Source organism: Ciona intestinalis, chromosome 14, assembly GCF_000224145.3.
Source record: "Ciona intestinalis chromosome 14, KH, whole genome shotgun sequence".
In the NCBI taxonomy this organism is placed as follows: domain Eukaryota; kingdom Metazoa; phylum Chordata; class Ascidiacea; order Phlebobranchia; family Cionidae; genus Ciona; species Ciona intestinalis.
Window position 1 is genome coordinate 726409 of NC_020179.2, and position 25079 is coordinate 751487.

The 25079-nt window shown below is 34.2% G+C and overlaps 4 protein-coding genes and 1 non-coding gene across 7 annotated transcripts; 1 reads left to right on the top strand and 4 right to left on the bottom strand.

The window, feature by feature from the left end:
* Positions 1 to 4868: 4868 nt before the first annotated feature.
* On the bottom strand, positions 4869 to 4911 carry mir4213 (microRNA 4213). The gene has a single exon (NR_034609.1). It is a non-coding gene; the product is annotated as a microRNA 4213 (primary transcript).
* Positions 4912 to 7435: 2524 nt separating this feature from the next.
* LOC100182170 lies at positions 7436 to 16704 on the top strand. Of its 3 annotated transcripts, none has more exons than XM_018814919.2 (15): positions 7436 to 7815; positions 9109 to 9216; positions 9451 to 9612; positions 9898 to 10056; positions 10574 to 10684; positions 10936 to 11103; positions 11497 to 11658; positions 12039 to 12155; positions 12683 to 12859; positions 13078 to 13242; positions 13710 to 13841; positions 14260 to 14418; positions 14835 to 14993; positions 15349 to 15508; positions 16017 to 16704. In XM_018814919.2, exons 1-15 carry the CDS (start codon positions 7789 to 7791, stop codon positions 16058 to 16060), a joined length of 2010 nt encoding a protein of 669 aa, XP_018670464.1. In that variant the 5' UTR covers positions 7436 to 7788; the 3' UTR covers positions 16061 to 16704. The 3 variants fall into 3 exon arrangements, with proteins under 3 accessions (XP_018670464.1, XP_026693246.1, XP_026693247.1); XM_026837445.1 differs by lacking the exon at positions 7436 to 7815 and adding an exon at positions 8591 to 8720 and having other exon boundaries at positions 9108 to 9216; XM_026837446.1 differs by lacking the exon at positions 7436 to 7815 and adding an exon at positions 8591 to 8708.
* LOC100175171 (RING finger and CHY zinc finger domain-containing protein 1) lies at positions 16564 to 19494 on the bottom strand. The gene is made up of 5 exons (XM_002131291.5): positions 18980 to 19494; positions 18425 to 18607; positions 17860 to 18055; positions 17440 to 17523; positions 16564 to 16973 (listed from the first exon to the last, which is right to left on the bottom strand). The coding sequence occupies exons 1-5, from the start codon at positions 19249 to 19251 to the stop codon at positions 16872 to 16874; spliced, it is 837 nt and encodes a 278-aa protein (XP_002131327.1). The 5' UTR covers positions 19252 to 19494; the 3' UTR covers positions 16564 to 16871.
* A 698-nt stretch (positions 19495 to 20192) lies between these two features.
* meta4 (Ci-META4) lies at positions 20193 to 20687 on the bottom strand. The gene is given in 2 exon segments (NM_001032443.1): positions 20193 to 20374; positions 20478 to 20687. Coding segments are annotated over 2 exon segments (252 nt in total). The 5' UTR covers positions 20683 to 20687; the 3' UTR covers positions 20193 to 20327.
* Positions 20688 to 22735: 2048 nt separating this feature from the next.
* LOC100179840 lies at positions 22736 to 23213 on the bottom strand. The gene is made up of 2 exons (XM_002131177.5): positions 23000 to 23213; positions 22736 to 22918 (listed from the first exon to the last, which is right to left on the bottom strand). The coding sequence occupies exons 1-2, from the start codon at positions 23202 to 23204 to the stop codon at positions 22872 to 22874; spliced, it is 252 nt and encodes an 83-aa protein (XP_002131213.1). The 5' UTR covers positions 23205 to 23213; the 3' UTR covers positions 22736 to 22871.
* Positions 23214 to 25079: the final 1866 nt, after the last annotated feature.

Here is a 25079-nt window from a genome sequence, read left to right on the forward strand (position 1 = left end):
ACATATATTTTTTGTTCTAAAATTTAAAAGTGTGGAAACTGTTTCTCAGTTTTTTGTTTAGTCCTCCCAGAACTAAAAGCGCCAGGTGCTGGCCGACGAGTGCCGCCGCCTTTACTTAATAAACTCCATTTCGAATCGAATTCTAATGACATTTCTACCGACTCGGGAACGTCAGCGCACCGAACATAACTAGGTTAGAATTGACTCAATGTTAGCACTCACGTATAACACAGTGTTGGCTTTTTATCGAAGAAACCTTGGATTAAGTTGATTCCGCGCCTAATTGCTTCTCGTGAGTGCGTTATTGGCTCCCTCGCTTAACTGTACGAGCAGTGACCGTCTCCATTTTGTTTCAGCAACCCCTTAAAGCCTAGGTTTTGTATTACTAGAAGCGTTGAAATAAAAAATATTTTTCCCAAAAAATTAATAAAGTATTTTCAAACCAATCAGATTTTGGTGAAATTTTTGCTTTTAAATGCTAGCATCAGAATTTGAATGTAATAAACGTTATTTTCTCAAGCGAATTAAGTTCATTAATCATAATATGTGTTTGCCAGGCTGGTTACACTAAACGGCCATGGGGTTCCTTTGTTTGGGTGTCGCATTCGGAACTTCAGGCAATTATCATCTAATTCCGGAATCGTTATAACGCCTCATTGAATATCTAAGCGTTAAAGTTGAAATGAGTTTATTTCCATTAGTTGGTTGTCTGTTATAATTAAACACCATGAGAATTTTCTCACCCACATATCATTATATAACGTGTAGTTAAAATACTATGACCAAACCAATATATTTATTGTGTATTCGGCTAAGCGTTTAGTGTAGTAGGATGGGGGAAGATGGGACACCTTTTCATTCTATTTTCTTATCCCATTTAGTAGTAAACAAAGAACATTTAAAGAAATATAGATCTATATTCTCACGACTTCCATAGAATGTTGCTAACTGCTTAAAACACGATCAGGATATTTAAACATTATGTGCTAAAGGTTTCCCATCTTCCCCACCCTACTATATGATACAATATTTCGCTGAAAATGAATGCGAGTCATGTTCGGGTATGGCTGCCCCCCGCTGTTCGGTTAAACCTAAGAAGTATCATCGTTCACCAAATGTCGTTTAGCGAAGCCGAGCTGTTATTCTGGCCATCAAAGACCGGTTTACGTTTTAACAGTGGAGCGTAGGTGTGCTGTTATTATTTTCGATGGTCGAAACACCCGGCCAGATGCTACCAATAAACGGGCCATATATTTCGCATATGGATACCGCATAAACTTCAATTAGAGTTAATTCCAATTTGTGAGAAAAAAATAGCCGTCTTTAAAATACTAATGTGTCTATAGCGTATATAGAAAAGGTCTAATTCACGGAAAGTTTTTTTTATTATTTTCAAGAAATTGTTGATTTTTGAGCGGGCGGAAATGGTAATCGGTCGACCGCGCATGCGACTGACCAGCCGCTTATAATTAAGTTGTCAGAGCAAGTCGTTCTGGTCTGATTGTTACGTAGAGGATACGCAATTGTTTTAAAATTCCCGAAGCGTGGGCGAAAATCGAAATTGAATTTTCGCCTGTCCGAAACGGCCAGGCTTACAGACCAATATTTTACCCAGATATTTTTATTTAATATCAAGGGTTATAATATGCGATTACTTTTAAAGTTTATTGAATAATATTTTGCTATCTTCTCATTTATTTCCGCCTATATCGATCAATAGAATCAATAGCAGACAATCGCGCAGTAACTTCCCGGCTTCCTTACACCTCTATATATAAGTTTCCAATAACACGGTTTCACTTCTAAGTTTATATTTTTTATCACCAATTATCCATCTTTATAATCGATATTTTTTGACAAATTCGTGCTAACAGTTTGTGTACGTTTCCCATTCTATAGTACTGTGTGGGGGGAAATGGGACACCTTTAGCATATAATATCCAAATATCCTGATCGTGTTTTAAACAATTAACAGCGGACTATGGGGGGTCGCGGGTATACGGTCCTATAATTCTTTGAATGTTTTGCGTTTACCACCAAACAGGACGAGAAAACAAATTGAAAATGTGTTCCATCTTCCCCTACCCTGTTGTATCTCTGAACGTTAAAAATGCAACTTAAATTGTGTTATGTTATAATTTAATCTTAATATGATAACGTGTCCGTGTTAGCCTGCTCCTGGGTCTGATCAAGACAGGACCATAATTGAGAAACGAGAGAACAGAGGTCGCTGCGGTATTCATGCAACATGCTATTTAAACCAATTATACTAAAATTTGATCAACTTAGGCATGCTGTTATTAATCATTAAGATACGAAAATGCCAGAAGCAGTTGTTTTTCGGTTAACATTATTTTCGATACTGTTACACCGCTTCAAAAGGCGAGCAAAATTGCTTAAACAGTAAACGCCCACCTCGCACTCTTGAAAACCCCGAAAAGTTCTTAAATTTAAAAAATCGAAACGAGGTGAGAATAATTTGAAAAAAAACGAACCGATGTGGAAATAAGGCATAATGGTTCAAGGTGGAACGGCATAAGGCGCTAAGCAGGTTAAGGCCTCAGGAGGATATTCGGAGTGAGTGACATTACACATTCGTTATCGTCGATCTATAAGCAATTACGCAAATTACTTTGGTCATGACGTCACAGTGGGACAAGCCCCGTAAAGTGCAAGGTAAAGATTGGTGTTTATAGTAGGATGGGAAAAAATGGGACGCATTTTTAATCTATTTTCGCTTCAAATTTTGTACTAAACAAATTTTTAACGATTTTTTTATATTTGGATATTATGTGTCAAAGGATATTTGGATATTATGTGTCAAAGGTGTCCCATCTTCCCCCACCCTACTATATATTAGCTTACCTGTATAGTATGTAGTGTGTGTATTCAGTAGATTGGGTTAAATTGACCACAGCAGTTCTCTACTTTTTCGTCGTGACTGAAAATGAAAAATTCCCATTTTATGTTAAGATGGCACGTGCAGTGTGCCGCACCATTAGACAAATTAGTTCGCTCCCAGCTATTGTCGTTACGGTAGCGAGCAGCAGAACGGTCCCCAGGGATTCCCGGTTGATTGGATTAATGCTCGCTATGATTCCCCTTTCCCCGCCATTAAAAATGTGCCTCGTAGATCCGCCCAATTAAAAGAACGCTGGAATATCTGATGTGCTCAATATCGGGCTGCGGTGGCCGATGGGCTACTGCTTAACATCGACAATTTGTCGCTCGAAAAAAGGAAGATTTATCGAGCAGAAGATCAATCGGGTAACAGGAGAATTATATCGGGAAATAATATGGAATAACCCGACCGTGGCCAGCGCCTTATGCTGGTCGCTTAACCTCGCTAGAAGTCAGATGCGATTTAATTCAATATTATCAAAAAAGAGGGAAAATAAAATGTCAGACGGAATCCGATTCAAGTTTGTCTTGCGAATTTTATTGTGGGTAAAACTATACGGTATATACGGCTGAGGCCTCTAACGTGTGTGGAATATATTATCAATCAAAGCGGTGGGAATTTAACAGGGATAAAACGTGATTGATAATCCGCGGTAAAGCGGTATATAATGCGCCGCTAAATGTGTCATAATTGAAAATAAAACATAAAACACGTAGCAGGTTCTTGTGATAGAGTGCCTATGATAATCAAGGCAACTGAAAAGGGTGAATTATTATGTGGCCATTATTGGTACGTATGTAAATAAGTTTACTCGCGTACAAGATGTGTGCGAAACGCATATAAATAAAATTGGGCCCGCCTGTGTAATTATTCATTAAAATGAAATTAGATTACCTGATTGTGGGCACAGACTCTCAACACGTAAAGTGTAAACTCTATTTTTATTCACGCCAGTTTGATAACTTACTAAAACAAAAACACGATAAGCTTTATTATGTAGTAGGATGGGGGAAGATGGGATACCTTTTGGCACTTAATATCCATATGTCTTGGTCGTGTTTTGAACAATTAACATTGGTCTGTGGGAGTTGTGAAAATATGGTTTTATTTTTTTCTTTGAATGTTCTTTGTTAACTACCAAATGGGACGAGAAAATAGAATAATCAGGTGTCCCATCTCCTCTCACCTTATACTATATACAACGGATATACAAGGTACTTAAAACTCATGTATATTGCTAGCTGAAACAATGCACAAAAGACCTAATGTATGGCTATTGTATATGATAGAAGAGATGGCACGCAACGGAGTATATTGCTCTATACTTATAATTACAAACAGCTAGAGGTGTATTTGTATACATACCTGTATAACTGTGTAAGATTTAAATAAATTTAATGACACTTCTCAATCTAGAACCAAGTTATCCAAAACTATAACAAAGTGCGTTGACAGTAAAAGCATTTATTTGGCGCGTTAAATGTACTACTAACTATTACAGCGAAAACGTATTAATTAGTGTACTACATAAACGGCAGGTCGACAGCAGTATAACTTTATGAAATATAAACAAGTATGTATTTAACAAACAAACAAAAAAACACATCATTTGTGGCGAAATTCGCACAAGATATTTTGTTGCAGCTAAAATGACAAATATTTCACAAATGGTAAAATATAATTAAAAACTAGCAATGGAAAATACTACATGGTTTGTTACTATATATATTGCAAGAAATTGTAATTGGTTGGGTAGTCATGGGCAGTTAGTGGCAAAAACTTTAAAAAATGTACACCGTTTTTTTCATGTCATGGCTTTTTGGGGTGTCTTTCGTTAATGGAGTCAAAATCGATTACGATTTTCCGCTGCTTTGGAATATGTTGTTGGTATTTTACACCAGCAAGGTCTAGCAACTTTCGCGAAGCAATCATATAATCTCTATCTTTGTGTTTGTCCGACATATAAAACACTTCTTTGATGCCTGAAAGAGAAAATCGTTAAAAATATTTCCGACAGCCGCGTGAGTCTGAACGCGTAATGTTGATTTAAATATGTATTTCAGCTACCGCTAGATGGAACTGTGGGATAAGCAATGAAAAATTTTACACTTTTTAAACGAGTATTTTAGCTTCCGCTAGATGGTGGCATGGAGCTATAGGATTTAAAAATATAAATTTTAAAATAGTTTGTAGCTTTGCGTTTTGTTAATATAGAAGTACAAGAAAAAGATGGATTTTAAATAATATTAAGTTGTTATACAATATACAATAAACGGTCTAAATTAATATTCAAAAAACTGCTTTAAAAATAAAATAAAAATAAATATAATAATGTTGTACAGTTGCAACAGCACAATTATATAGTATTACCTGATTGTATTATAAGCTTTGCACATTCATTGCAGGGAAATAAAGCAACAAATATCCTACAACCACTAACTGATGAGCAGTTTTTGTTCATTATTGCATTCATCTCAGCATGGCAAACTGCAAGAGTTATTGTCAAATTTAAAATGGGTAATTCATATACTATAACACATATACTGGGTGTTATTATGTAAATTAGTGGCAAAGTGGTTAGCGTGCATGACTATAACATGGAGGTTATGAGATTCAAGGCTCATCACTGTCTCTGGATTGGACAAAAACCCTAATGGAAATTGTTCCAACTAAGTGATCACGAATAAGTTGTCTAAATTGTCAGCCATACAAAAATACAAGCAGGCACGCATGTGTCTATCACAATGCAAATGTGTTTAATAGTAACAGCATGTAGATTTAAACCAAAATTATTCTTTAGTTCAAATGCAAGAACTCAGTTAGAGCTTGAAACTAGTGTATTAACATTGGGAAAAATGGAGATTAGTAATATCACTGCAAATGCAAACAAACATATTTTCAAAATAGGCTCGAAGGACGAAAAACAGATTGACAACTAAGTTAATTCTTACCGTACGGATACTTTGTATCTAGCCAATCCCCTGTGCGACTCCAAGGAAGTTCATCGTCATGGCAACCATTAGGCATCCCATTGTAACCGATGCCGACAATCTTGTTTTCATCATTTACAATACAAGCACCAACCTGGAATAAAAATCGATATTTTTTTTGATCACAATGAATAAATGAAACTTAGTTGTAAGTTCTAAGATTTTACTGTCATATAGTAGAGTGGGAGAAGACATGAAACCTTTTATCTTATTTTTTTGTCCTATTTAGTAGTAAGCAAAGAACATTTAAAGAATTTTAAAATCATATCCTCCTGACTTCCATAGACCCTTGTTAATTGTTTAAAACACGATTTGAATTGGAAATACACTACGACCACGTTTTTATAGCAGATGAGCGATTGAAAAGGCATTAACTTTATGTCTGGTAGTAATAGTAAAGGTATCAAACCGTAGCATACCTTAAATGTTGGACGCATTTCATTGATTTTATTTACCTGCGTACTTGGATCTTTACTTCTTTGAGCTGACAAAAAAGCAACCGACATAAAATAATCTTTCCATTCTAAATAATCTTCCCTCTTGGTATTCAAGTCTCTGAATTATAAATAACACTAAAAGGGGTTGTGTGAATTTATGACTGGGTTAGTGTAGTTTAAGCCCTTATGTTTGTCACATTATATTTATAGTTCTACATTACACTGTGCATGTAAGCAGGTTAGGTATTGTGTGTATTTTTTGGGGGCTATACCATTGTAATTTCAATTTTTACAATTGCAACACACAGCCTATGCAAATGGCAAAACCTAGAACGTTTTAGACGTACAGTAAAAATAATACATGCCCTTTTGACGAGTTAGAATGCAAATATTGTTAACATATGTAAGACTCTTTAAAACTGTTGTTAAAAGCAACAAAAACCAAATGCTACTTACTTGTTGTTGCCATTAGTTTGCTCCTGTCCGTTCGAATTATTCGCGTTTGCCATAATTATGTTAATGTAATGGAATACTATACAACGTGACGTATATGAAAACAAGAAATGTAAATCTTGTTGGTGATTTTTACACCTTCTCGTTGTCGGGAAATCCCCTTTACTTTGCGGAATGCTGTTGTTTTTTCGGGGATTCTGGCATCGCCAATTTTAATGCATGATATATTAACATGGGTTTATATAGAATGACCTGTCGGCGGTGATTACATTTAATACTTGATGTTAGTAGCCGTCTTTGCCCTGCACTTGTGGAATAGTACGGAAACATATTTATTCGTCTATCATTAAATAGAGATGCGTAAAATAATGTTGAAATATGTCCCAACGTGCCCCGTGTCCTATCTTACCTCAACTTTACGGGGTATATTAACTGCACCCATTGAATAGAAGTCCGGAAACTCGAATTTAGCAAAATAAAATCGCGAGGTCTTGAAACGATTTAAACTTGTTTGCTTTACAGATTATGTTGAGAACAGGATATAATGTAGAGTACATGCTTCCGGCGTGTTATAAATACAATACTGTATTCCAAACGCAATCGGTGGGAAAACGCTGCGAATAACAAGCATTATAAAATTGGCCGTAAGTTGCAACAGTGTATATAAATACTATATTAGTAGTGCACGAACAAAAAGTTACAGAGAACAGGAAATTTACTGCGGTCCAGCACTGTGTAAAACGATGCCAAGTAGTGGATTATGTTAAATAGAAAAGAAAGAATTTAAAACTAAAGCGTAAGCGCGGTTTAACTGGATCTATCTGAAGTGACAGTTGTTTCCTGATCATTTATTGTGGGCGCGTACGATGTAGTTATAGGCATACGTAAAACGCGTACAGCATTTTTGAATAAGGGTCAATACTTGATTAGTTCTTAGTTTCTAATTAAACAGATACGATTTATTTTGTTATTTAGTTTAAATAGTTTTGAACGAAGACTTGAAACAATGGAACCCGATTTAAAAGACAAACAAGTAGGGGCTATGGGTTTACGTATTGTTTATTTGTTTTCCTATTAATCAGAGTCGGTATATAACATTCCAAGATGGTTATATTCGGATTATAGACTCTGATATTAATTATGATATAGTAGAGTGGGGAAGATGGGACACCTTTAGCACATAATATTTAGATATCTTAAACGTGTTTTAAACAATTAATAACGGTTTATGGGAGTCATGAGGATTTAGTTTTATAATTCTTAAAATGTTCTTTGTTTACTAGTAAATGGGACGAGAAAATAGAGTTAAAATGTGTCCCATCTTCCCCTATTCTACTGTATATTACAATTAGATATATATTTAATTAAAGTTTTATGATAGATTTTATCAGCAAACTAAAATTGTATAGGCGATTCGATCACTTGTAGAAAATGCAATTTTTTTACTGCCTTTTTTGTGTCCTTAACCATGTAAAGTAATTTAAAACGTCCTTTTTACTGTTTTAATAGTTTGCCGTAGAAAAATAACAGGAAAAAGATTAGTTGTAATGTTTAACAAAATGGGTATTTTAGCTTTATAATCCACGCATAAGCGTCAATACGAATAAACGGTCCTTTTTGGCTGAATGACAGCATACTATCATGTCATTTTAAAAGAGCGGCAGTTTTTGGCTGATGTCTACTTACGATTGTGTAGCACGTGCGTGTTGCGAGAGCATATTTATGATTGGCGCGGACGTCGTTTTATGATTTCGCGAAATACTAATTACTTTTATCAATGTTAATGTAAAGTTTTATTTATAAATATGTTATAGAAAACGATACGTATTTTTGACAAAATTTATTGCAGTTTTGGTATTAGGCTTTAATCCAAACTACGGTGGCTATACTTTTGCAGAGATATAAAAAGTGCTTGATTTTAATAAAGTAGGGCTATATAGGTTATATGCATTAAGTTTATTCGGAAGTATTTATTTATGTTAATTAATAATGAAGGATGACGTTGCGTGCAACAGCTACGCTTTTTAATTGACAACGTTTCCCACACTTTTTATCCATGTTTTAACAACTGTTGTTTTGCTGTTGATTCCCTTCTCTTCGTTCTTTAAATAATTTTTTTGCCATCGTTTTCAAAGAGACAAATAAAAATTATGTTATGTTAATTATATTATGTAATTTTAAATTTTCCCTTAACCATTGATTGAACTTACATTACCCTTTTAACATATCTAACCTGTAAAAGAGGATTCTTCACCAGTACTCTAGTTCTTCATGTTTAATACTTGTCTTTATACCACCAATAACTTACTATGTATAAAAAATGCAGACTAAACAAGCATCGCGTAGAAAGCATGATCACCTTCTACCTGGTAGAGACCCTGATGAGTTCATTGTTATGGATGTATCTCATATTCCAGACAAATCATCCACAAGGGTAATTTAAATCCCATAAACAACTAGATATTAAATAACTAAATTAAACCAGTCTATTATTTTATTCGTTATTAAAAAAATATATGTGTGTAGTATGTACTCGCATGAGTCGCATCAAGATAAAAATGATTTATGTTGTTAGAGGTTTAAACACTTTCGTATTATTTAATGTATAATATATATGTTACATGTTACTTGTAGTGTATTAATTTGCTATCTTTTCCAAATATTTTAGAACAAAAAGTTATCAGTTCAGAAGATGTCTGAATGTATCCTAAAGGCCCTCACTCCACATTTTAATGTGTTGAGTGAAATTACATTTGGAAAGCATGAAGATATGTTTCTTGATCCTTACATGGCTGAAATATCAAGTTTAATTCTTCAAAGAAAAATAAAGGCAGGTGAAGCTATACAATACTAAAGAACATTCAGCTTCTATTACAAAACAATCTTGTCATTTTTTTGAAAAAAACAAAATTTCTAAATTAATGATGGTGTACACTGTACAGTTCAACCGCTGTGGACCATTAAATTTGTCTGGTGCTGTGGCAAAGTGGTTAGCACGCCTGCTTGGAACCGAGAGGTAATGGGTTCAAGCCTAGTCGATGCTACCATTGTGGGTGTATGTGTCCTTATTTAAAAAAAAAATAAAAAAAAAATCCTTTTTCTTTCTGCATTCTAGATCAGTCTTGGCATATTTACAAGAATCAGTGAAAAAAGTGTTCAGGCCTTGGGGCGCTGCCTTCAAAACATCAACAGATTATCAGTAGATGAACAACTCCTTTTACCACAAGCCGTTATCATCTTACGTGAATATGTTGAAAAGTTAGCCATCCCTCAGGTAAAATGTCTTGTATTAACTTTATATTGAATGAGATGAATAAATTAAACTTGTTTTATCTCTGGCGAGCAAACAAAGTCATTATAGCAGGGGTGATTTTTCAAAAACCTCATCTTCTTTTACGAGTTACCATGTATGCAACTTTGTGGGTAATTATTTTTTCATTTTTTTATGTACGGAAAATGATTTAGACAGCGCATAAGGGTTTACTGGAAGTCTGTAATGTTATGCGACTATGATTTATCTTCAATTACTGTAGGCCATTGTGGGTGTACCGTGTATGGGTCCTGGGGCAAGTGACTTATAGAAATGCTCCAATCCGGAAATCTAAAGTTTAATAAAAAAAATCCACAAAGTTACTTACTTGGTTAACTTGTAAGTGTGCGCAATATGTGTAAAGTAGCACACCCGTGTTATATCGACAATCGTTGCCACATCATGTGGGGATAAAAAAGTTATACTCTACTATTTGATAATTTATCTTCTGGTAACATGGCTTTTTACTACCCATATCCAGGAATTAACAATAAATAGAAAAACTGTTGCCACGTGGTTAAATGAATGGAAGATTCACGCTGGCCACCCTCAAGACAAGGTGCTGCAAATTTTACAACTTCTTCTCGGAAAGGTAAACTTGTAAAACAAATAAAAAATGTATAATTATGTATATGGTATAGGCTACTAAAAATTAAAACTACCACAAAAATAAAGGATACATTTGTCCACAATAATAGCAGTGACAAGCCCTAACTCATTACCTCTGGGTTAAGAGGCATGCGCGCTACGTCAGTAGCACAAAAAACAATTGACTGTTGTTTCTCTGGAACACATGAAAATATAAGAAACATTTTTAAGGATTTTTAAACTTTTCTTCTTTAGATTAAAACTTTAATAATCGCGGATGTGATGACATATGAAATCATGGAAGGTCTCATTCCCCATCTAAATGTGTTGGATGAAGTTGAATTTGGAGAAAATGGAAACAACATAAACCTTGACCAATATATGGGTCGTATAACACAGTGTATTCTTGAAAGAGAAGAAGAGGTAATTTAATAATTTATTGAATAGATATTCCATTGTTAAATGATTTAATACATTCGTTCTTTATGTTGCTTAAATAGATGTTAAATAAAAATAATGTTTACTGAATTAATAATAATATTATGGGCATTTTATACTTAATGACTATCCTTCTTTTTGTGTTCATTATCAACCATTTATTGAAAAATCTCCCCTCAAACAATCACCCCCAAAGTTACATGTGTGGTAACTCGTAAGCAAGCATAAGGTATGGAACACAAGTCATATTGCCGATACCCCATCATAGGTGGATAGATAAGTTAGATTCTTTAATTTAAATAAATCAATATCAAGTTGAAGTAATATATATCTTAACAGCAGAGAGTGCCATCGAGTTTGTTTTTTGTTTTGTTTTAGATCAGCCTTGTAATACGAACAAAAATCGACATTCCCAGTTTGCGGCATATAAGTCCTACTTTTAAAAAACTCAGAAGTCTTACAATTGATGAGAAATATCTCCCAGCATCTACTCGGGCCCATTTACGTGAAGATGTTTATCGCCTTGTTCCCATAGGTCATGTAAGTTTCTTATTCCCGCGTTGTGGCTAAGTGGTTATGCACTTGCATCATAACCTAAGGTTACCGGGTTCAATGCTCGACACTGAAACTGATAGGCCTGTGTTTGGCAAGAAATTTGATGATAGTTGCCCACACCCAATATTTGCCTTTAGGTTGTTTAAATTTCTTTATTAATAAATTATCATTCACACAGAAAAGGTCATTAGGACCTCACTTCTCCACATTGAATAGAAATACCCATTGTTTTTTTCTAAGTTTGGTGTTTTCAATGTTTTGTAGTCTTCTTGTAGCGGGATATCATTACCAAAAAGCTGTAACAGACTTTTTGCACTACCATTTATTAGCCATAACTTTAGCTGTTAATGTTCTGATGTATACAGGTTTTGAAAGTTAATGGATTGGACTCAGCCATCTGGGTACAGAAATGGTTTATCTATGACTGGAAGCCAGAAGACATAATTTACCGCAGTTTAATGTGGTTAGCATGTTCTGCGCAGGTACGACAAATTTATAATTGTGTAGTATTACGTATTTATTATTGTATAGCCTATTCTTATATATATATATACAATAATAAAAAACTAGTTTTTAGTAGAAGTTTTTAATATTGTACTGATGCGGCAATTCTTTTAATTTTTAATATCAATTAAAAATTATGAACTTTTTAATAAGCAGTTATTTTGTTCTAAAAAATTTTAGTTTTAAATATATAAGTCAAATTTTAAATCTTTTTAATGAAATAAATCTTAAATTTAGAAAAAAGCATTTTTATTGATTGAACGAATGAATGGAACTTTTGTAGATTTGTGTGATGAGGCAACAACAGTTGTTATAAAACGAGTCTACTGTTTCATACACCTTGTGCCGCTTACAAGTTATAATTTGAATAAATGTATTCGAGTAATACGACCAACAATATGGACAGGGTGAACCACTGGGTTGGTGCAATTGCCGCTAAATGTTTTGCCCAGTGACACATGCCCACAATAGATGTTTTATAAAGTTGTTACTTTTTATGTTTTAGACCAAAGCTGTGGCCATTTTAACTAACTTGACAGATCAAATAATGGAAACTCTAACTCCATTGGTGACTGGGGTTTTGCATGAAATTCAGTTTGGTAATCCGGAAACAGGTGCTGACATAAACCTTGATAGAAACATGGTATCTCTATCACAATGGATCCGTAACAGGCAAAGAATGGCAAGTGCATATCTATGAAATTTTTAGCTGTAAATATTCTTCTCTTAATGTTTTTTTTTCTGTAGCATAATTTTTTGTTTAAATATAGATCAGAAATAGTTTTTTCACATATAAAACTTTTACTTTTAGATTTTGTTACCTTTTTAATACACCTTAAGTTTGATATCAAAATTCTTTCTATTTTAATTTATTATTTAACCCAGTTTTGTATTTTACAGATTGATATTAAATTGTTCACTGGACTAAGCGCAATAGGTATACACTGTTTAGGTAAATGCTTACCAAGAATATCCGAGTTATCAATTTATGAGGAGCTGCTATCACCACTATGTCGTAGCCTCTTGTGTGAATTTGTTTACAAACTTTCTGAGCCTCAACAACAGGTAGGTTATTAGAAAACATATGTCGGTGCCATGGCAAAGTTAAATTTCCCCCAAAACAATTATGTCCGGCGGCGTGGCGTAGTAGTTAGCGCGCCCGTGTCTAACCCAGGGGTTACAGGTTCAAGCCTCCTCACTGCTACCATTGTTCGTGAGTGTTTCTGTTCTTAGGCAAAACACTTGCGGAAATTGCTCTAACCACTTATGGGTTGCCTACATTTGAAGCCATGGCCAAAAAGTTACAAATGTGGTAACTAGTAAGCGGGCACGAGGTTAACGAAACAGAACACCCATGTTATAATGCCTGTCATTCAGAAATTCAAATTCCTAATTATTTAAAACAACTTAATATGGAAAATATGCATAAAACATGACTTGTTCAATATTGTTCTAACTGCCATTGCACAATGTTTCTTAGAATTATGAAATAAACTGTTTATTTATCAATATTTACACTGTTGCTTTTGTAGGCTTTGAAAATCAATGGTATTAGTGCCAGTATATGGTCAAGACCATTGGAAGTGCTGAGAACTCATTCAATAAAAAGGGCTGTTCATATTCTTTCAAAAAAACCTAATGAAAAATTTTTTCCTGCTGAAAAGGTTTGTTTGTTACAAAAAGCTGTGTTACATTACTTCAACTTTGACAATATTTAACATGTTACATATTTTTAACTCTTGTTTCCCAAATTAAATTTCCCCCAAAACAATTATGTTTTTTTCAGGAAAGAATAGTTCGGTGTTAAAAACTACAGTCACAGAAAAACACCCCCAAAGTTATTGTATCTACTCTTTAAGTAAAATCCCTGATGATGTCTCGCCATAGGGCAGACAAAATGTATTTAAAAAAATTACATTATGCCTGGTAGCAAAGCAACAGCAGCGGAACAGTTAATATTTCTTAACTTTCTAAACCAGTTATAAATATTTTTTATTTTTTTCGATATAATTTGAAATAATCATATTCTCTTATGGTTGGTAGCAACAACAGTAAAATAACTCTCCGTTGATTTTCCATTAGGCCAAAATCCTATTCCTGATGAAAAAAATATCAGATCCAATTATGGAAGCCCTTGCCCCACACATCAGTACATTGGCTTATATTAACTTAGGGGCCAATACAGCTCTTGATCGCTACATGGACAAAATTTCCACATTAATTCTCCGAAGAAAAACCAAGGCAAGTGTATTTGTAGATTGTCAAATTATGCTGGAAATTAATTATTACAAATTGTTACACAGCATTTTTTATGTTGTTTCATTTACAGAACTAATTTAAACATTTTGTTTTACCTTATTATTTCCGTGTGTGGCGGGCCACGACAGTCGTTATAGCATGGGTGTTTTATTTTATACACCTTGTGCCTGCTTACGAGTTATCACGTATGTAACTTTGTAGGTTATTTTTTTTATACTGTTTATCTGAAAATTTAGACAACACATAAGTGACAATTTTAGCTTGGAGCAATTTCTTTGTGTCTTAAGTGTCTGTAATATTGTTCAGAAAAATGTTATAAACTTGTAAGATAATTAAATAAGAGGTAAATTTCAATCTGTCATACAATAAAATTTAATTACCTTTACCTTGTGTTTTAGATTGACCTGGCTATCTCTTACAAAATCAATCGAACCAGTGCAATGTGGTTAGGGCGGTGTTTACCAAAAGTCAACAATTTAATAATTTATGATCATACCATGTCACCAGAATGCTATGGTGTTTTATCCAAATATGTTCTACAGCTTGCTAAACCTGAAGTAAGTGAATGTGCATTTTTAATATTCCAATATATAATATAAATGTAACTTCTCTTGTTTTGGCATAAAATGATACGCCTTGTGCTGCCGTGCCTGCTTATGTGTTACCATGTATATAACTTTATAGATGGATATTCTGAGCTTTACTTTTATTGTAATGTATGGCAGTCTTCATTATTCATATGAGACCACTGGATTGAAGTTGTCACTAAGTAACTTAATCAGAACACACATACTCAACGTGGTGGCAGCAATTGTAAAAAATTACAAGTCACACATAAAAAAATCCCCAAAAAATAATCACCTACAAAGTAACATACCTGGTAACATTTTTTCATATTAAATGTTAATGTAGGATTTGATGATAAATCGTATAAATGGAATTCTGTGGACAAAGAAACGGTCCGGTAAGGGAAATCAACCATCTGGTGTTTTGTGGACGAATGTTTGGGATGAATATGGAGATAAAACATCTCAAGAATTCGTACAAAAACTGAAGCATCATTCTTTGACTGGTACTTAAGTTTCTTTAACATTGTGTTTTATTAACTTTTTTTTATGTTAAATGAATGAATGTAAATTGCTTTATCTTCTGGGTTGGAGCAATTTTTGTTAAGTGTCTTGCACAAGAACACATCTGCCCACAATTGTAGCAGCGATAAGTTTAGTAACCTCTGAGTTGGAGGCAGGTGCTCTAACTGCTGTGGCACAGCGCTGTAGGTGGAAGCTGCCTGTAACCCAGGGGTTACGGGTTCAATGCTCCTGACTGGTACCATTGTGGGCGTATGTGTCCTTGGGCAAGAAACTTAACGGCAATTGCTCCAATCCGGCGCTTACTAATGTGTTGTCCAAGTTATCAGTCATACATAAAAAAATGAAAAAAAAACACCCACAAAGTAACATACATGGTAACTCGTAAGCTGGCACAAGGTGTATTAACAATAAGTTTCATTCATTCATTATTAGTTGTAAGCTGTTTACCCTAAACCAAGGTAACAAGTTACATTTTAAATATATTTACAGATATGAAATCTGTACTTTCAATAATGGACACATATGGTAAATGAAAAACGCTGAAATCTGAAAGGCTAAATTTGTCCTAAATTCTGGTTCCTCCAGGACCACACCCAAATAGAATGAAGTATCAACTAGAATGCTATGTGTTGTTTTGTGTTTTGTAGCTATTGTTGTAAATTTAAATGTGTTGTTTTTCCATCAATCATGTTCTTACTAATTTATACTGCCAAAAGTAGCAAGGTGCTTTTTAAAGTGATCATTGTTAGAAGGTTTTACCTGTTTTTTTACTAAGGGTAAATCCATGTGTATTACTGAATTTCATAAAAGTGAACATTGTTAAAATATTTTCCTTAGCAAAACATATGGTTATATATATTTTTGAGGTTAAATGTATGCTTGCCAACTTTTGTATCTATATTAGATTGAGTTTCATTTTGCCAAACGTCTAACAAGTTATTGTCTCATTTTTTTTAACCTGCCGTTAATGTTTTCGATGTATGTTTATAGAATATGTTGTGATTCTTGATCTTGAGTTTTGTCAAAGGAATTTTAAGACGTCCTTGTTTGGTTTATTGTAAAAAGGCCATTTGGAAATGGGATATATCTTACAGTTACATAAATTTAAATGGTGAATATTGTCTAATAACTGTTCTGTTGTCGTACTTCGGAAAAAAAAAGGTTTTTAATCGTCAAAGAAATACTGTTGTATTGTATTTGTATATGTTGAGTACTACACCAGAAAAAAAAAGACAAATCACTTGTATATTTCATTTAACAGGTAAAGGTTTTGTATTCTGTTCAGTAAAATTTCCACAAATTAATTGCAGACTCCATATACATAATACTACCAACTACACATAACTATTTAACAGTAGTTGTTTCAGGTGCTGAGGCCCCACATGTGTTGTAGGAATTGCACTTCATGCATTTTAGACCAAGTACATGGAATTTTACTTCGGACACCTGAAAATTAAGGTCTGTGGTCAAATGGCTTTGAAAACAGTTGTTTTAAGTTTCTATATCTAAATGCTTAGTTACTAATTTGTGGTTTCAACATTTTATAATTTTTTTTTTACAGATACTGATAGTAGTTATTTGGGAAATACGGCAATATATATCACTTTAATGCACCTTTCCTTGAGTTCTAGGATTCTATAGTTTTGTTCATGCAGGGAGAAACAGCCAACAGCAGGATTTATAAATTACTTTACAGAAAATATTACAGTTGAGTTGAATGCCCCGATATGATACTTAATATAGGGGTTCAGATATGTAGCCACTAAAATGCAGTTGATTAAGTGAAAAAAAGTTGGCAAATAATGAATGGAAGTGGATATTGATATCAGGGTTGGTTTATTTAACACAGTTTATTACATATATTTATATATGTGTGATAATGTATCCTAATTTGTAGATTACATGCGCTAACCTCTTGGCAATCTCTGCAGAGAATCCACACTTTATGATCTGCATACTCTGGTGGCATTGGTGTGTTGGCTATTTCTTCATCAATCTAAATACATGCAATAGATGTTACTAAAAAATATTCCAAAATAAATTAATGTAATTCGTTTTTCCTCACAGGGCAGTAACAGTCCTTATAACACAGGTGTTCTGTTCCATACATTTCGTGCCCACCAACTAGTTACCACGTATGTAAATCATCCATTTATTGGGGGGGATTTTTTGTTGTTTAATATATGACAATTTAGACAACCCAGAAAAACCACTGGGTTTTGAGAGATTGCCTTTAAATTTTTTATCCAGGGCTAGATTTTTCCCCACAAGCTGATTTTGCTTTATTGAATGGTCTATATATATTAATTCTGGTCTTAGATTTCTTACTAACCATTGTCCAAGTATTTTTCATTGAAACAGTAGAGACTCCACATATTGGACATCTGTAGTCTCCCATTCTTAGCAGTTTTTTATAACAAGAGTTGTGTATGAGATGACCACAGTGGGGGATATGGGCATTTTCTCTCGATGTATGAAGGTCTTCCATGCACACAGGACAGTTTGTTCGTGAAGCTTTTTCCACACACCTGGAGAGGGTAACTGTTGTATAAGTGATATAACGACATATAATGAGACAGTCGTGCCAGGCATTGAGTATGAGAGGCTGTTAATAACAACATTTGACAAGTAGTCTATTAGTGTTTAACAATACACAGAACAAGTCCTTTTACAAAAAATGGGATCTGTCATGTACAATGTCTGATATAGTTGCGTTTTATTCACATAAAAGGATTTTGTGTTTTTATTCAGACAGAATAACTAAAATATATACAATATCTATGACATAACAGCAAAACAAATGAAGTAAGTTATTAAAATAATCATCTAATAAAGAGTTTGGTAACTTGCATTGGCGTACAGTCATACACTATAATAAAAAACATGCGTAAACTTACTTGTGTTCCCTTTTTTCTAGAGGTAGACATAGTCCACAAGTATGACAGTGGAAAAAGTTATCTTTTCCACCAACTCTGCATATTCCACAACCATCGCAATGAAATTGGCCTTTCTCTTTATCATCATATAGGTTACATATTGAACAAAAATACTTTCCGAATTGTATTCCACATTTTCTACACCTGATAAATAAAACTAGTTAACTTAAAAATATACAATAAACAAAATATTAGGAAGGGGGGTGGGTGGTGAATGTATGTAACTAATTTTTCCTTGCGTGGTAGGGAAACGACAGTTGTTATAACATGAATGTTTGTTTTATACACCTCATGCCCGCTTATTAGTTACCATGTATAATTTTGTGTTTTTTTTGTATACATATAAGTATATTACATTAATCAATGATGTCACCTATGATTAGCGACTGTTAGTACAACAGTATTTTAACAGTGTGATTTTACAAAACCTTTCATGTCTATTAAACTAGGACAATTTAACATATAACACACAAACCTATAAACATTTAAAACACAAGTTACACAACAATAACTTACTTATTTGAAACGAATTGTTTTTCTTTACATTCAGAACAAATAATTTCTTTAACCGAGTGACGATCCAAGTTATGTAATGTAATTTCATCATCGTGGCAAATTCTACAAGTGTAAATTTTACCACAACATGGACTTACAAACGAACATTTTCTGCTATAATGAGAGCAGCCATACTGGAAATCACTTTTTTCCACTTCATTTTCTGATTCAGAAAAATCACTATTTTCCGATTCATGTTCTGATTCAGATGGTGTAGAACTACTGTCCCCCATTTTATACACTACACTGTTAAAAGTATAGGCTATAAAAAAATAATGTTTTTCCAGAAAACAATATTTTGACTTTACTATAAATATGTGGAAACCATTGACCAAATAAACAAGAGCGTATAACTTTGGATAAATAGAACCGTATGAGATGTTTTAAATTATGTGCAGATTAATTTATTATGAATCGTAAAATCACTTTCAACATTTCGATATTACACGTTTTCTCGTTTAAACATGAATGAATTACACTCTGCTCGTTTTGGTGAAAATACGAAAATAAATAAACATAAAAGAGCTTATAATGTAACAAGTTACACCAAATCAAGATGACGTTCTAACTAATAAGGTTACAAATATATTTATCATTTGATAAAACCAAAGAACTTTGATAAAACACTACGACCCTGGTAATCCAAAACTCCAGGGAATTCCCACTTTCGATAGTGCTCAAAATAAATGTTACGGGTTTTTTTCCATAGATACTACGTATGTGTAATGTTCTGGTTTTACATACACTGGTTCAAGAGAACATAGGGTTTATACAATAGAATACCTGGTTCAGTGTTCTATAATAATACCCACAGCGTGGTCATACATATATAGTACTGTGGGGCAAGATAGGAGACCATTAGCACATAATATCCGAATTTTCTAACCTTGTTTTAAACAGTCTATGGGAGTGGAAATACGGTTTTTCTAATTCTTTGAATGTTCTTTGTTTAAATATTCTATAATTATGCGTTTTAACACCAAAAAAATATTCAAAAAGGTCATGTATATAAACATTATGTTTCAATTAATCAACAGCTCCGTTACGTCGTTCCCTCTCTACGGTTATATATACAAGTATGGCAGTTAAGTTTGGTCTTTTTTAGTTTTCGTATTTAAAATATGCGTTCGGTTCTTTCTTTGTAAAACTTTTGCAGACAAAATAAAACAAATTTGATTTCGTGTTTGTTTATTTTCGGTATTCACCAAAATGAGCAGATAGTGATGCATTCGTAAGTAAACGAGAAAACGTGAGGTGTAATCTCGAAAAGTTGGATGCATAAAGTACCCGCGATTCAGCACACGAATGCTTACTCTTGTTCCAACAAGTCCATCAACTCAGCGTCGATTTCATCGGCTGCAATAAAGGGTATTTTTACGATTCTTAACAAATCAAACCGTGTAGTTTAATTTTAAATCTATATTTGTATAATTAAAACAACTCAAAAGGTTCTATTTACCCAAAGCCATACGCTCTTGCTCGTTCCATTTGGTCCATGGCTTCCACTTGTTCTTTGTAGAGTCAACAATTGGTTGAACAATACTGGGAAGAACTTCCTTTACCAATTTGCCTCCAGCACGAACAAGCCCACGGAATCTTGCCTCTGAAGGAAGGGTGGCGAAGCCGAGTATGACTGCAATTACGAACACTGCTTTGATATTCATCTTTGGTTGCTCTGAATGATCTGCGATTTGTAATTTTCCAACGCTTTTTATAACGATTTGCCTTTTTCACGTTCTGCACTCTGAGCACAAGTGTTTCTGTGTATTGTCCAGTTTTCCGAAAAAAAAAATTCTGAGTAGTGTGACTTGAGTGCTTTGTGTGAGTATTTACAGTTACAGCTCCTTGATGCAGCTGGTCTCTTCAAATTTTACCGTGGTAGTGTTTTGTTCATATCCCAGTAAAGGTACCTTAGCATATACAATGAAAACACGAACAGTTTTGTGGTGGAACGATCAGGTTAAGTGCCTTTACCTTGTCGCGCCATTTTTCAAAATCAAGGGGCCTGATGGTCAGTTTTATTTCTGCAAGTTTTTCCTACATCGCGGTAATAGAATTACTGCACACAAGCCTAAACTCCGATCGCTGTTATCACTCACATAAACCAAGTCTAAGACATAAAATGGATAGACAAAATAGACAGTCTGTATTTCAAAACGGTAGTGTCACCCAAACATATGTTTAATCCGCAATGTCCAATCGCCATATATGTTACATGCCAACAAACGCACAATTTAGGCTGAGAGAAATACAGTTCTGATGCCAAAATAAGTGAAAAGAGAGCAAATCGTTCAAGGTGTATAGTAAGGAACAAAAGTGGCGACTTTGAAAGTGTAAATAAATGTAATTTGCTTTATCCTGCTGTGGCGGGAACGCGACTATCGTTACAAAATCTGTGTTCTGTTTCATACATCACCTCGTGCACGCTTACGAATTATACCATCATATGCAACTTTGTGGTGATGTTTTTATGTATGGTTGACAAATTTGACAACCCATTATAGTAACTACTGGGTTGGAGAAAGTGTCGTTGAGTGTCTTTCTCAAGGACACATACGCTTTCAATAGTAGCAGCTACAAGCTATGACATGTAAACCTCTGCGTCAGAGCAATGGACGCTAACCACTGGTGCGCCACGAAGTCGGTACTGATGCTTTGACAGCCAGCCAAGTCTGTTCATAAAATAAATATTAATGATTAGATTTCCATGCGTGAATATTTCGTTCATAAAAGATTCTAACAAATAACAAATCGTGTTATATACTCGCAGGCCTCACGTTTTAACAAAATCGAGAAGTGAACCAACAACGTTCTTATAACACCTAAAACGGAGTTTGATTTTGCAATCGATTTCGCAATTGCATATATGCAAAACTAAAAGGATGAGTTGCGAAATTCTTTGATCGAATCCGCAATAGTTAGATCGGTTACATCGACTGGTGAGATTTGATTGACGTGTCATCACAAACTGCTTTTTACTCCACCAAATTAAAATGAAATGGCTGATAGAGCGGAAACAATCATAAATCTCTAAACACACAAAAAGCCTACAGCGTATTTGCGTATAACGTGGCAAACAGTCTTTAGATCAAATTAGTTTTCACTGATTGCAAAATCCGCGTATAAACTCGCGTATAAAAAAAATCCGAGTATAAACTTGCTTTTTGACAATACACAGATAGAGAATAAAAACTAGTTATGTTCTGTTGTTAGGCAATCAATTGATAAATATTGTGTATCTTACACATTTATATAAACTTGTAATTAACAAAAGGTTGATAAAAACTATAAATTAAGTTGACATTTTGGCTGCAATGGGTGTTACTACACTGTGGATGGCACAAGACACTTTTCATAAAGTACCTTGCTTTTGGTTAACTATGACGTAGACCACTGATAGGAGACATGTGACTTGTGCCCCGATGTGATGATATTTATAAGTGACTTCGTATCTTTCAATTTGTAAGTGTGCGAATTATTTGATTCGCGATATGTTTTTTTTATATAAAGTTAAATTATTACTAAAAAGATGATCACTATTGTATGTTATGGTACGTTTCGACTTGTTTTGTGTTTATGGCCGATAACTGCTCCACTTATGTTTGGTGCATAAATTTTGTTTTTATCTTACTTTAGTTGGTCTTAATGTTTTTTTTTTCTAAAATATGCGTTCGGTTCTTTCTTTGTGGGACTTCTGAAGGCAATACAGAACAAATTATAATTTCGTGTTTGTTTATTTTCGTTATTCACCAAAATGAGCAGATAGTGGTGCATTCGTAATTAAACGAGAAAACGTAAAGTGTAATCTCGAAAAGTTGATGCATAAAGTACCCGCGATTCAGCACACGAATGCTTACTCTTGGTCCAACAAGTCCATCAACTCAGCGTCGATTTCATCGGCTGCAATAAAGGGTGATTTTACGATTCTTAATAAATCAATTAATCTGTATGGTTTAAAACAACTCAAAAGGTTCTATTTACCCAAAGCCATACGCTCTTGTTCATTCCATTTGGTCCATGGCGCCCACTTGTTCTTGGTAGAGTCAACAATTGGTTGAATAATGTCTGGAAGAACTTCCTTGACCAATTTGCCTCCAGCACGAACAAGCCCACGGAATCTTGCCTCTGAAGGAAGGGTGGCGAAGCCGAGTATGACTGCAATTACGAACACTGCTTTGATATTCATCTTTGGTTGCTCAGAATGATCTGCGATTTGTAATTTTCCAACGCTTTTTATACCGGACTACCTTCTTCACGTTCAACGTACCGAACACAACTTGTTCTATCTACTGTCAAATTTTCTAAAAGATATTTCTGAGTAGTGTGGCTAGAGCAGCACTTTGTGTGTGTGGACATTTTCTACCCGGTATCACGTGTTACGAATTGCTTATTTTTCACTTCAGTCTTACGGCTATAAATTAAACAAGCAGACCAGTATTGAAACCAAGTCCTGCAAACACAACGTTTGTGGTTTACATAAAAAGTTAAGTTAAATATACTACTGTGGGGTAAGATAGGATACCTTAACAAACAAACGTATTCCTTTATCGTGTTTGCAATAATTAACAAGTCTTTAAGACTCATCGCGGTGCTATAGTTTTATAACTCTTAAAAAAATTCTCGTTAGCTAAAGATGTAAACTAATTGCATAGTATTTTATGGAAATTGTCTTCTATATAGAGTAGGGTGGGGGAAGATGGGACACATTTTAACTCCATTTTCTCGTCCCGTTTAGTAGTAAACAAAGAAGATTTAAAGAATTATAAAACCGTATATCCTCACGACTCCCATAGACAATTGTTAATTATTAAAAACACGATCAGGATATTTGTATATTATGTACTAAAGGTGTCCCATCTTCCCCCACCCAACTATATTACAGCAACGGTGTATTGCTTCTTCTAGTAAAGACCCGCTGCGAAATTCTTTAATTGAATCCTCATGAATTGGATTGGTTACATACGGCGACGAGTTTTGATTGACGTTTGAACAAACCGATTGCTTTTTCTAGAAAATCCCGTCTAATTAAAACTAAATGCGAGAGGTTTGTCTTATCCGGTCTATCTAGCGGCAACAATCACATCTTCTGTACACTCAAAAAGTCTACAGCGTATGCGTATAACGTGGTAAGCAGTCTTTAGATCAAATTAGTTTCACCGATTGCAAAATCTACGCAAATAATAGTGTATTGCTTTTTAACAATAGTTTTTTTTGTGTTATAAAATATAAAACCCGCATATCCATACGTGTGTATATATTTACTGTGCTAGTGAACTATCAGCATCTCTCTTACGCAGCCATATATTTTCAAAATGTTAGATTTGTTTAATTGTTTCGCCACTCAAAGACCTTTATATTGGAGGTCTTCACATCAGCAACATAAACATCTAATAAGCAATGCTGGTTTACCGCTTACCAAAACATTTAACACCACATAAAGCATATAATTACAATCCCCCAAAAACTCTGAAACTTTCCATATAGTAGGGTGGGGAAGTTGGGACACTTTTTATTTTAATTTTTTTAAATTTAAGTTTGTTACATATTTATGCATTTTTTAAGCGCAGTAGATTTCGCAACACACTGCATTGTGAAAACCGCATTATGTTTTTTGTCTATCTATATAGAACTTTTCCGTTATATAGTATAGGGTGGGGTAAGAAGGGGCCCCTTAAGCAAATAATGTCTGGAGAAAAATATATTAAAAAATTGTCTGCAATCCCAAACCCTATACTATATCATATTTACGAGCTAATAATATTTAAGACTAAAATGTTCATAATTTCGCAAACGAATGCCTGCGTAACAAGCAGTTCTTTTTGATTGACAGGCCAATTCAGAAATCACCAGCGTTTCACGTTAAACTGCCGGTGCTTTCGAGAAGAAGCAATCAGATTGGTTTAATAACAATTTATTAGAACCTATGCATTAACAGCCTAGCTATAGACGCTGCGGTAACAGTTAATAACAATTTCGCAATCCGCATTTTAAAATCCGCATGTAAACAGAATTTTTGTATGAAAACATTAAACAAAATCTATAGCGGCGCTGTTGACTTAGA

What these genes read in the sequence shown, in the direction of transcription:
- LOC100182170 (XM_018814919.2), top strand. Translation starts at nt 7,789, where the DNA reads ATGGAACCCGATTTAAAAGACAAACAA. An exon ending in TTCTTCAAAGAAAAATAAAG is followed by an intron (nt 9,613 to 9,897) that starts GCAGGTGAAGCT and finishes TCTGCATTCTAG; the next exon opens with ATCAGTCTTGGCATATTTAC. An exon ending in TTCTTGAAAGAGAAGAAGAG is followed by an intron (nt 11,104 to 11,496) that starts GTAATTTAATAA and finishes GTTTTGTTTTAG; the next exon opens with ATCAGCCTTGTAATACGAAC.
- LOC100175171 (XM_002131291.5), bottom strand. Translation starts at nt 19,251, where the DNA reads ATGGGGGACAGTAGTTCTACACCATCTGAATCAGAACATGAATCGGAA. An exon ending in AAACAATTCGTTTCAAATAA is followed by an intron (nt 18,608 to 18,979) that starts GTAAGTTATTGT and finishes TTTATTTATCAG; the next exon opens with GTGTAGAAAATGTGGAATAC. An exon ending in CTAGAAAAAAGGGAACACAA is followed by an intron (nt 18,056 to 18,424) that starts GTAAGTTTACGC and finishes TACCCTCTCCAG; the next exon opens with GTGTGTGGAAAAAGCTTCAC.
- LOC100179840 (XM_002131177.5), bottom strand. Translation starts at nt 23,204, where the DNA reads ATGAATATCAAAGCAGTGTTCGTAATTGCAGTCATACTCGGCTTCGCC. An exon ending in ACAAGAGCGTATGGCTTTGG is followed by an intron (nt 22,919 to 22,999) that starts GTAAATAGAACC and finishes CCTTTATTGCAG; the next exon opens with CCGATGAAATCGACGCTGAG.